General features: G+C 45.9%; 1 protein-coding gene across 3 annotated transcripts in view; it reads left to right on the top strand.

The window, feature by feature from the left end:
• The window catches only part of PPOX (protoporphyrinogen oxidase), a 285,846-nt gene that overhangs the window by 75,796 nt on the left and 197,725 nt on the right, over positions 1 to 12,325 (top strand). For all 3 annotated transcript variants that reach the window (XM_085638560.1, XM_085638562.1, XM_085638561.1), the window contains exon 5: positions 5,512 to 5,644. In XM_085638560.1, the coding sequence (XP_085494686.1) occupies positions 5,512 to 5,644 (133 nt within the window). The remainder of the gene's footprint in view (positions 1 to 5,511; positions 5,645 to 12,325) is intronic.

The raw sequence follows: 12,325 nt of genomic DNA on the forward strand, positions 1-12,325 counted from the left end.
AGGTTACAGTCCTCTGACAATGCTAGGCAGGTGGGAGGGGAGTGCCAGCTCAACAGAACACTCAGAGTAGATGAGAGTGGCAGGTCCATGGAACATGGTGGGCAAAAAGGATGGAGCAGGGGCATGCACAAAGACATCGGAGGGCAGGGGGAACGAGAATAGGGGCAGCAAGCTAAGCACAGAGGCTAAGCAGGCGGTCAATGATGGGGCATAGAATTGGGCAATGGGGGGCAGGAGGAGTGGACTGGTACATCATGCTAAATGGAGGGCAGTGGCAGCCCATCAGACCATGCATGGCAGGAGGGAGGAGGCTAGTCCAAGGATTCAGACAACAGAGGATAGGTAGGAGGTGGATGGGGCAGCAAGCTAACTGTTCAGAGAAGGCGGGTATTAGGAACTTTATTGTGTTTAAAATGTGTGTCTGTGCGAACTACTTAAAATATGAACAAGTATGCAGCATAATCTCACTTTTATTCTGTAGGAAGAGGACATTTATGACTGTGACTCCGGGCTCACTTGGCAGAAACACCCCCTGACCCTCCACCCCCATCGCAAAATGTAATGCCCGTGAAAAGGGTAGGTGAACGCAGTGTTATATAGAATATAGTCCTGAGAGCACGATTGAAAATGAAAACTAGATATAGTGTAAGCTATAAACTATGCACCAAAAAGTGTGATCTAAGGTGAAGCGGGCGTGAAATATAATATGCAATACATTGTGGGCAATGACAGATTCATTGGAGAGCGCGAGATAGCACAGGCACTAGCGCGTGCTATGCGATATGCACCTTGGAGTGTAATATGCACAGGGCAGTGTTGTGTAACCTAACTAGTCTCTAAAGTTGTAATATAAAATATGGGCTGGGGAGTGTAACGTTGCATATGCACTGTGACAAAGATATGGATCCCAGATTGTAATATGTATGGCATAGCGCTGTGCGTTATAACATAGGCATCGAGGAAGGCACGTTAGATGGGGCAATATAACCCGTGCGAAGGCAAGTGTGGCATGACATATTCACGGGGTGGTGTTACAGTGCACATGGAATAGAGAGTGTCATAGCATACGCACTAGCTGGTGGAATACAACACAGAGGTGTGTGGCACTCGGCGGGCACTGGTTGGTGTAACACAGCATTGGGCTCAGCCAGGAGCGCGCTGTGACTCTCAAGTGAGGTTTGTCTCCTTTCCAGAGAGTAAAAAAAAAAAGTATTACACATTCGGGGGTGGATGTGTGTTTTATTAACCGTGAGGGGGGTTTTGGTCAAATTTTTGTCGAATCCCCTTTGAGTGGCTTGGTGTGCGTGTGTATTAAATGTTCCCGTCAATAGATACCCATGTTTGTATAAATAAACGACAAGGGTGTCTACTTGGAGAGTACCCACCGGCGGCTGCGCCGGGATTAGGTACGGTAGGGCGTCAGACACGTCAGCAGCCGCGGCCCGTGGAGGGAGTTCCGTGGGGCAGAGGGGCGGGGGAGGGGCAGAGGGGCGGGGGAGGGGCAGGGTGGGGGGGGGTACTAAAAACCGGAATATGGATAATTGGAGGTAAGTAAACAATTAAATAAATAAAACGAATTTCGTAGCGCGCGCTGCATTGCATTTTGCGATGCAGCGCGCGCTAGCCCACCAGGTGCTTCCAGTAAGCGCCACTGCACTGCGTTGCAGAGAGATGGTCTAGGCCGTGCCCCTTTTTACATCTCTCAACGCAGCTCTGTGGCGCTTACTGGAGGTACCTAATGGGCTAGTTGGACCCTAGGAACCCTCAGGATTCAAGGGGACTTAATCTCCCAACTTAAAACGGCCACAGGGCGTGTTTACACAGTGGGGAAGGGAGGGGACGGGGCCCGAGGTGACGTGTGCAAACACGCCCTGTGGCGCGTTTTAAGAGGTAGTTTTAATCCCCCTGCCCTATTATATACAAGGGGCTTACAGAGGAGGTCATGCTAATCACAGGGTGACCCCAACGCATAGTGTTCCCTAGTGTATGTAGGTGTTTTCACTGTATTCTAAGTGTCTTTTAACATAGCACTGGCTCTAGGACTGGTTAGTCAGACTCAGTTACCACCAGTATCCGTCTGAAAAAGTTGAGGGTACAGGATGATTTTGCAACAAGGCGTGTTTCTGCTCTTCTGTTTGTTCTTTCTGCACGTTATCCTTCTTCCTGCACTTTTCTTCGTCTTTGAGGATTTCTGTTGCTTCTTTCTGCATTTCTTTTTTTTCTTTCTGTGCGTTTTTTCTTCTTTCTTCACATGTCCTATCTCTATAGGCATAGTTAGAAATTAGCATTTAAAAAACCTTTGAAATTCACTGAAAAAAACATAGGTTTCAGGCACGTTATAGTTAGGAATTAGCATTTAAAAAACCTTAGAAATTCACTGAAAAAAACATAGGTTTCAGGGGCGTTATAGTTAGCTGGACTTTTCACTTGTACATAACCATTGAAATTCCCCCGTTATAGTTAGTTCCGCTAACTATAACTCGCGCTCCTGCAATGCACTGTTGATGACATCACATATTACATCACTCATGACATGGTCAGTGACATCACTCATGACATCACTCATGACATCTCAAATGACATCACTGATGACATCATCCTTGTGATAGAGTGGCAGACCTCCTCTCACCCTAATATAACCTTTGATACACACATTCAAAAATAGAAACTAAAAATTTCAAAACCACGGACATACCAATACCAGTTACAACAACCTATTCAGTAATTCTAAGATCCACATACACATCCACTCATTCACCAACAGTCCTATACAGTCACTCATACATGTACTCACTCATCATATGTACTCATGCACGCATACATCCTGTTACACAACGCCACTCATCCATAGAGTTACTCACACACATAGTCACTCATGCTAATAAAGAATCAAACATCCATTTACTTCATATACAGTTATACACACACCACCACACGTACTTCTACAGAAACTTACACATACTTAGTCTTTTAAACAATCACTTATAGAAACACATACTTATTCAGACAGGAACTCTTCCAATCTCTCACTCTCACATATACTCACTTATATACACCAATAGTCACATATACTAGTTGAAAACATATGTAGTTACTCATAAATACACTATTGAGACATTCATTCACTCACTAACACACCCATACACACACTCTTCCACCCATACAGTCCTGCACACAGTCTACATGTCTTCAACACATACAGTGAGTCACTCATTCATGCATCTATGCACTACGTAATACCCCCCACCAAACCATACAGACACTCAGACACTCATACTGATACTCAAAACAACTAATAACCTATATAGACACTCATGTAGCTACTCACCAACCCATGCAGCCACTTATACACAAAGTGAGAGACTGATACAGATATTTACATATTTAAACATTACTCACTAAGCCATGTATTCACTAAGATACACTTAATCAGTCAGTTATACAATCAATTTTTCAAAACAAATCATCCATTTAGACACTTATATACCCATTTATTCTTCCATTGACCTTGAGGTATACATATATAAAACATATTTAATTTTCAGAAAAGCACACATTCACTGGATGATATAATCAGTGATGTCATTGGAGATGTCATCAGTGATGTCACTGACCATGTCATAAGTGAGGTAATATGTGACGTCATCGGCAGTGCATTGCAGGCGCGCGAGTTATAGTTAGGTGAACTAACTATAACGGGGGAGGCTCCGGCCAAAACGCGTAGGTCAGTTTTGGTATCTGTGCACTTTGCTTGTTATAGCTCCATGACATGGGGTTGCTTGGAGAAGTTCAAATAAAGCACCTTGTCGCTAAGGATTTTGAAGTGCCGTTGTTCTGTTTGCCCTTGGAAAGTGGCGTGCATTACTGGGCATTTCTTCACAGAGGTTGGAAGTAAAATAAATACACACACACACACACACACACACACACACACATTCCAGTGACAATGTAACATTTGAAACTAAAACAAACACTGAAATTCAACAGTTACCGTTATCTCTAGGCAACCCTGATGAAAGGCTACCCTTGGCCTATAAATGAAGAATGCCGCACCAGCTGCCATTTTTTCTTTTTCTTTTGGTCCCGCGGGAGAGCAGCAATGTTTTTTGGGCTGGTGGGTGGACTCCCTCTGGGTCCCCTATTGGGCTTTGGGGTCATGGTATCCCTACCCTGCCCCCGTATATTAATTTTCTTATTTTACTTCATGACATGAGATTAAGCCATTTTTCTCATGTTCCTGACAGCCAATCCGAGTGTTCGTTCCTGCGGGAGACTGACTCCCGTGGGAGCGAGATGGCCCTAGGGAAATAAAGCTCCCTGGGCCAATCAGAATGCTCCATTTTTTAACTGCCGCTTTCGCAAGAGTTTTGCAAGCCTCTCGCAGACCCAACCGTCCAGATATACAATTCGTTTTTAAACCTATTACTGAACGGATTTACACCTAATCATACAAAGCACAATCTGTGGACCAAGATCTAGCTTTCTGCCAAATTTGGTGCAATTTCGTTCAGCAGTTTTTGCTGTAGCCCTTCTTAAAGAAATCTATGGAAAGGCATGAGAATTTTGTGATTTGGGACCCCTCTCCTTTTTCTTCTCACCTCCTGCTTGGCGGTTCACCATGAAACTTTCCATGCACAAATTAGGCAAAAAGTCGCACCTTTTTGGAAGGTTTTATGAAAATTCATCAAACGGGACCAAAGTTATTAGCATATTAACAACACAGAAAACGCTTTTCTCATGGAACATCTAACCTAACTATAACTACCCTGTTGCAACCGCCAGTGGGTAATATATATCAACGTTTACCTTATAATCATTTTCTCCACTAGCCTCAAGTTGTTGGTATGATATAAGATCATCCTTATTATTGACAGATAAGAGGGAGTCCAAGGGGTGACATCAAAAGTGGCTTTGCACTACAAATTCAGCACAGTGCTTAATTTGAGGTGGTACATTCCGTTGCTCAGCATCGGCACTTAATTGGTTTCTGGTGCTCGGCACCGGCACCTAATTGTCAAACCCATACTTAGAACAATCTACGACATGGTGGTGCTGCTCATCCAATTTAGAGATGAGCTGAACAACGGTTGTTTAGGAATACAATATACATTAAAATTGCTCACACCTGCCTCCCCAGCCATTCCTTTAGCTTTGGGGGCCTGGAATAATCTGAACTGTCGCATTTACATGCGAGAGAGATGGTTAGAAGTTGTTTTGGCAGAGATGACAAGGGTGATTGGTAGTGCAAGCTGCAGTGGCCTCCTGGTCAGAGCCCTGGCACTTAAATATTTTACAAATTAAGCACTGATTCAGCAAAGAAGGCCAACTAGCTCCTTGGGATTTCGAAATGTGCTTTTCTTGTTATTCTGGAACTACAACAAAACTTCGTAAATCTTTGACCTTCATATAGTTTAAGTATAACCTTGGCTTTCATTTAACAGTTTGTCTTGATTTAAAAGAAGTGCTTTCTGACTAAAATATTTTCGGTATTGTATTTCTTGTATCTCTTAGGGGTGTTTTAAAAACTGTGCCCCCATTCACTAACCCTCTCATCTGGTGTGGCGTCCGAGACTTAACTGCTCGTCGAGGGACTCTTCCTGATGAGAGTATTCATGGCTTTGTCACAAGACGTTTTGGAAAGGAGGTAAGTTGCACTCTTTGTTGTTTTATGTTTTCAAGGGAAAAAAATGCATACTTCCTTGCCTCCCATTTGAAAAAAGAAACTCAGTTTTTGGAATCACTGTATTATTAGGTTTTGAAAAATGTCACGGTATGACAGTATTGAGTTACTTTTATTAAGTGGTGTGCTAAGAAGTATGAAAGTCACAAATTCTATCTATTAGTACCATCACAGTATTCAGTCAGGTTCTTATAGAGCGTGACTACTCACCCAATGGGGTCTAAAGACGCTGTGGGGGGAGATCTGCGGTTCAGTCGAAGAGCCAGGTCTTGAGGTCCTTCCTGAATCGAGATCGTGACAGTGATTGCCTGAGATGTAAAGGCAGGAAGTTCCAGGTCTTCTCAGCGAGGTACAAGAAGGATCTTTCTCCGGCCGAGGTCTCGCAGATCCTTGGGATGGTGGCCAGGGCCAGTTTGGCAGATCGGAGCTGTCTGGCGGGTGTGTAGAAGGAGAGGCAGTGGTTGAGGTATGCTGGTCCAGCTTTGTAGGCGTGCGTGAGGAGTTTGAAGGTGATTCTTTTGTTGATCGGGAGCCAGTGGAGGTCTTTCAGATACTTTCCACTTGAAAATCTTCTGAAGCAGGCAGAGCGTGTGGAAGCAGGAGGACGAGACGGTATTGATTTGGCTGTTCATTGAGAGTGAGAAATCCAGGATGATGCTGAGGTTTGGTGCGTGAGTGTGGGGGGGGTTCGAGGTCTGTGGGCCACCAGAACCTGTCACAGGTGGACGGGGTGGAGCCCAGGATGAGGACTTTGGTCCTGTCTGAGTTGAGCTTGAGGCAGCTTTCCTTCATCCAAGTGGTAACTGCCTTCATCCCATTGTGGAAGTTGCTCTTGGCGGCTGTGGGTTCATCGGTGAGGGAGAATCAGCTGGGTGTCATCACCGTAGGAGACAATGTTGAGCCCATGGCTTCTGACGATGGCTGCAAGCGGGACCATGTAGATGTTGAAGAAGGTGGGCCTCAGGGAGGAACCCTGAGTCACTCCGCAGTTTATCTCTGTTGGTTCTGAGTAGAACGGTGAAAGTCTGATTCTACGTGTTCAGCCGGTGAGGAAGGAGCGGATCCATTCTAGGGCTTTGTCGAGGAAGCCAGCATCGTGGAGTCTTGCGCAGAGGGTGTGGTGGGAAATGGTGGTCTCAGTGCTGTGGTTGCTTCCAAAGTCTGATGAGGAAAGGTCCAGGATGTGGTTCGTTTCGATGAACTCAGAGAGTTGAGCTTTGATGGCCTCCTCGATGACTTTGGCTGGGAAGGGGAGCAGAGAGATGGGTCTGCAGTTCTAGAGGTCCGTCGGGTCGGCAGAGTTTTTTCAGCAGGGGGTTGATCTTTGCGTGTTTCCAGTCTTCTGGGAAGCTGGCAGACTCGATGGACCGGTTGATGGTGTGGCAGAGTTTGGGGGCGATGGAGGATGCCGGCTCTGATATGGTGAGGGCAGGGATCCAAGGGGGCTCCAGAGTGGATGCTCTTCATGATCCTGAGGCTGTTGTCTGAGGTGAGGGTGGTCCAGTTGGGAAGGGTCAGCTGGGTCTGGAGTCATTGGATACAGTGGTTGCGGGTGGGGTTGGTGGGTCTTGGGTTACAAATCTGTTGTAGATCTTGATCTTGCTGTGGAAGAAGGTGGCAAGGTTGTTGCAGAGGTCTTGGGACGGTGGAATGTCTGCTGTCTCCGTGCTAGGTTTGCCGAGTTCTTTGACCACGGTAAAGAGTTCTTTGCTGTTGTGTGCGTTGATGCGTTCCTATATGGCAATTTTCTTTGTTGTTCTGATGAGGTGGTGGTGTGCGGTGACTGCGGTTTTGAAGTCTGTGTGGTCGGCCAAGATATTGCTGTTCCTCCTTTTCTCAAGCCGTCTGCAGGTACGCTAAGACTCTTGGGGGCAGGAGAGAACCAGCTGGCTTTCTTGGAGGGCTGCTTGCCTGAGGGTTGCCTGAGCGGAGACAGTGTGTTGGCGCAGTTGGAGATCCATAGGTGGAGGTTGCGTGCTGAGGCGTTGGCGTACATGGATGTAGGTGGTGGGGTTTTGCTGAGGGATGTGGTGAGCTGGTCTTCGGTGATCTTTTTCCAGCTTCTGCAAGGATAACAATGGGTGTGGTGGTGTATGGTGGGTTTTGTGAAGAAGTGAACTCAGTGGTGGTCCAATTTAGCTTGGAGGTGTGGCTGACGGAGATGTTGTTGATTGCGGAGTAGATGGGGTCGAGCGTGTGACCTGCTGAGTGAGTTGGAGAGGTGACCAGTTGCTTGAGTTGGTGAGGTTCTCCAGTAGGGATGAGGTGTTATGGTTGTGGATGTTGTCCAGGTGGAGATTAAGGTTTCCAAGGAGGATGTAGTCCATGAAGGTAAGAGCGTGGTATGTGATGAAGTAGACTCCTGATTCGCTGAAACGGGGACAGGGTCCGGTATCTCTGTAGACGAGGGTGCCGCAGAGGGCGGTGTTCGGGTTGGTCTGGACCTGGATGTGGAGGTGCTCCATGTTGATTGAGTGATCATCAGAGCTAGTTGTGAGGCAGAGGGTGCTTTTGTGTATGATGGTGATGTTTCCTCCCGGTCGGATGGTGCTGTCCTTGTGGATAGTTTTGTAGCCGTCCTGGATGGAGGTGGTGATGTCCGGGGCTGAAATGGGGTTTATCCAGGTTTCTGTGAAGAAGACGATGTCGGGTGTGATGGAGTCGATCAGGTCCCAGATCTCCACGGCGAGCTTGTGGAGGTAGCGTGTTGAGCAGGATGTAGCTGAGGTGGTCGGGTCTGGTTGTTGTGGGTCATGCGGTTGGTGGGTCTTCTGTGCAGAGGCAGGCGAAGGTGCAGTTGTGGCAGGTGAATGGGCCCTGCGTGTCATTCGGTGATGCGAGGTGGCAGGCAGTGGAACGTCTGGTGCTGAGGGTATGGAGGGTGCTGGCGTCGTAGCCATGGAAGGTCCTGGAACCAGGGTCTGTGGCGCTGGGCGCGTTCCAGGTGCTGACTGGCGCAGACGTACTTACCTTTGGCACACCTTTGGCTCGCCAGTGGCACAGCCGCGCAGCTGCCATCATTAAGTAGTGTTGGGGAGGGCGAGTGCTGGACAGCTGGGAGGCAGCGCTGGAGGGGGGTGGGGCTGCAGGGGACCAGCAGTGGCAAGGGCAGGAAGCAGAGGCACAGAAAGGTACACATTTAGATGAAAAATAGAGAACAATAGAAAAAGAGCAAAAAATAGCAAAAAGGAATGTAGATAAAGAGCAAAAAGCAAACGGCAAAAAAGCAGAAACAGCAGGAAAACAGGAAAGCAGAGAGACTCACCATATTGGGATTCATCAGATAATTAAAATGATTGTAAAATTTGCATTTTTATTTCACAATATGAAGATAGACTCAGAATTTATGAGTCTTATATGAAAGTATAGAAAGGCCTGGCTTATGAGTCTTATATGAAAGTATAGAAAGGCCTGGCTTCAAAGTCATTATTTGGTTTTATGTATTCCAGATAATTTGAAGTATTAGAATTAAAAATATATAGATTAAACTCTTAAAGTGTACTTTTTAAGCATTATAAGAAAAGAATGTGAATATATTGCTGCATTGGGATAGTTTGCAAAATGTTTATATAGTGGAATAAGATATTGCTATATAAGTTGTAACATAACTTGCGAGGTATGGGAAGCCCACTTCTCTAAGATTTATCTAGCTCCAACTCAAAATGAGGAAATCGATGAATATCAAACTGCTACTAGGATTCAGATATCCCTGACCGAAGTGGAGGACTCTACTCAACAGAGTCTGGACAATAAAGCTCCCGGTCCGGACGGGCTGCCCATCGATCTCATTAAAAATAAATCTGAGTTCTGGGCGCCCCTTCTATTAAATGTTTTTAATAATTTATCCAACGATAAGATCCCAATCGCATGGTCTACCAGCATAATTGTACCAATTTTTTAAAAGGGCGATCGATCCAATCCAAGCTGTTATAGACCGATCTCCCTGATAGACAACACATTGAAAATGTTAAGGAGGATCCTGTACAATAAGATTAGGACATGGGCTGAGTTAGATCATATTTTACAACCCTGCCAGTTAGGGTTTAGAAGTGAAATAGGCACAATCGAACAGTGTCTAACCCTTCTACTCTAGCCCAAAAATCTCTTATTTATTTGGGTTTTATGGATCTCACTTCAGCCTTTGACTATGTCAATAGGTCACGCTTATGGTCTGTCCTTCTAAAATACGCTGGGTTGAGGTTCTAGTTCATTTTTTAGCTTACCTGCATAAGGATTTGAACGCACGGGTTAGGATCAGTAAGGGCGGAGAGGTATCAAAAGATATTAAAGTTTGTAGAGGGGTCAGGCAGGGTTGTGTCCCGGCCCCTCCTCTTTTTATTTTATATATTCACAACCTACATAAATCACTGGTTACACTTACTAATGATGTTCCTAAAATCAATGATAATACACTCCCCGCACCATTGTATGCCAATGATGCAGTCTTAATGGGCCGCACACCCAATGCTTTACGTATATTAGTGCGGGGTTTTGTAGATTTTATGGCCAGTTTGGATTTGTGCACTAATTTTAAGAAATCGTTTTTAATGGCTTGTGTGCCAAAAAAGCACCTGAATAATACCATCACTGTAGACTCAGAAAGTTTACATCGCACTTGCACTTTTCCCTATTTGGGGTTGGCATTTGCAGCAAATGGTTCTTGGGCTGATCATGTGATGCATTGTAGGAATAAGTTCTCCAAAGCTACCAATTCCATCCTTGGCCTTCCACAACCCAAAAATACAGAGTTGGTTTTAGCTATTTCCAAAGTTTTTAAATCACAATGTATCCCTACTGCCACATATGGCGCAGAAGTCTGGGGTTTTACAAAGTGTAATAGCATCCAGGGTGAAGAAAACAGATTCTGCTGAAAACTACTGGGAGCCCCGATCTCCTCATCACAGTATATCTGTCATAGAGAACTAAAACTGCCTTTTGTTGAAGATTATATTAAGGCTCGCCCGGCCATATTTTGGCTTGCAATTTGCAGCGGCCCTTACAAGGGATATGATAACAGACTGTCTTAAGTGCGAGAAGGACTGGGACATACCTTGGCTTGCTGCTGTAAGGGAGAGTTTGAATAGTGTGGAATACGTGCATATCTTTCTAAATCCTATTGATTTAGAAGGTATAAACAAAAAATACATATAGGAGGTTTTGTACGCGCATTATAGCAATGCAAGACACGAAAAGGAGGTACAGAAAACCTCAGTTGCCAGGTATATGTTGTGAGAATTTGGCCTGGTATATGCGGACCACTAATTAAAGTGGGCACCTTGTACCAGTCCAAACAACCCTTATTGATGATTAGGTTAAAGACAACCTTTATTGAAAGCTATCCAAGTGGTAGCTATGGAGAGCAGCCTTCAGGCTAAGTCTCGAAGGAATGTAAAGCAGCTTGTTTCACCAGATCAGAACCTCCTGAATTACCAAATTAAATGAGAACCACACAAGAGGTATATAAAATATATTTATCACTAAACACTCTCTACTAACCTCTTTATGAGAGTAGAGCTCAAAGCACACAATATTAAATCACTAGAACGACAGTAAATAGCACAATTCACAGCGGGCTCCAGGGGGAGACCGAATCATATACTAAGAAAGGGGTATAACGACCACGACCTAACTAGACAAAGTGCCTAGAGCACGTAGAATCGCTGGGACCCCAAGGAATCGCCCAAAGTAGTGACACAGGAGACCCACGGAGGACGGGTGCAGTGTGTGAACACAGGCGCGAGCCCCGTACAATCCTTTGGGAAAGACGCGGTTGGAATTTTAGAGTTTAAGGACACTTCAGAGAGGACTTTAAGCAAACCCCTTGGAACATAGAAGGTTCTAAGGCCAGCACCCTTGTGAGTACCGAGATACCCGTATTTCCTATCCCAGAGGAGCCGGGTGCATAGGGGTCGAGTGGTTTCGGAAACCTTAGTCGTTTTCAATGGCATGATGCGAAGAAGTGCTGCTGCCGGGAAGATGAAAAGTGTCTGGTGGAATCCAAGCCTGGATCCGAGGTGAGAAGAACCTGAAAGCAGAGGGGACAGAGTCTGGGTTAATTCATGGTGATCAGGGGCACGATAGACGAATGCCCACGATGTCCGGTGCTTCAGGTGAGAAGATGCGATGCTTGACTCTGCAGCCACGGGGACCAGGAGACATCGATGACGACCAAAGTCCGGAGGTGAGTTGTCTCACAAAGGATTTTGAGTGCTGCGGGGTCAGTGTCCGGATTGAACACCAACAACCCTTGGCAACTGCAACCTACGCGGCTTGAGGAAATAAGCTTTGGTGAGGACCAGCAAGGTCCTGGGGATTCTCCAAGCAATGGAGAGTCAGGGCACGTCTGGAGCAACCAGGAAAGCCCACTGAAAGTCAAAGCTACCTTCACAGGGACCCACATGCCAACGGACCAGGGATCGCAAAGGGACCTTGAGCTGAATCACGAAATACCAGCCTACGGAACACTCATGGAGTGTAGGCCAGAAATCTTCAGTGGAAATACTGCTCGGGGTCAGGACTACAAGTAGCCCAAAGCACAGCCTCCGGGATCGCCGAAAAGCATATGCTGCTGCAAAAGTAAAGGGTGTACAGGGGTTCGGGTTGCATGGTCCCCTCGAGGGATACTGGTCTCAGAATTGCTGAGAG

This window comes from Triturus cristatus, chromosome 12, assembly GCF_964204655.1.
Source record: "Triturus cristatus chromosome 12, aTriCri1.1, whole genome shotgun sequence".
Classification (NCBI taxonomy): Eukaryota; Metazoa; Chordata; class Amphibia; order Caudata; family Salamandridae; genus Triturus; species Triturus cristatus.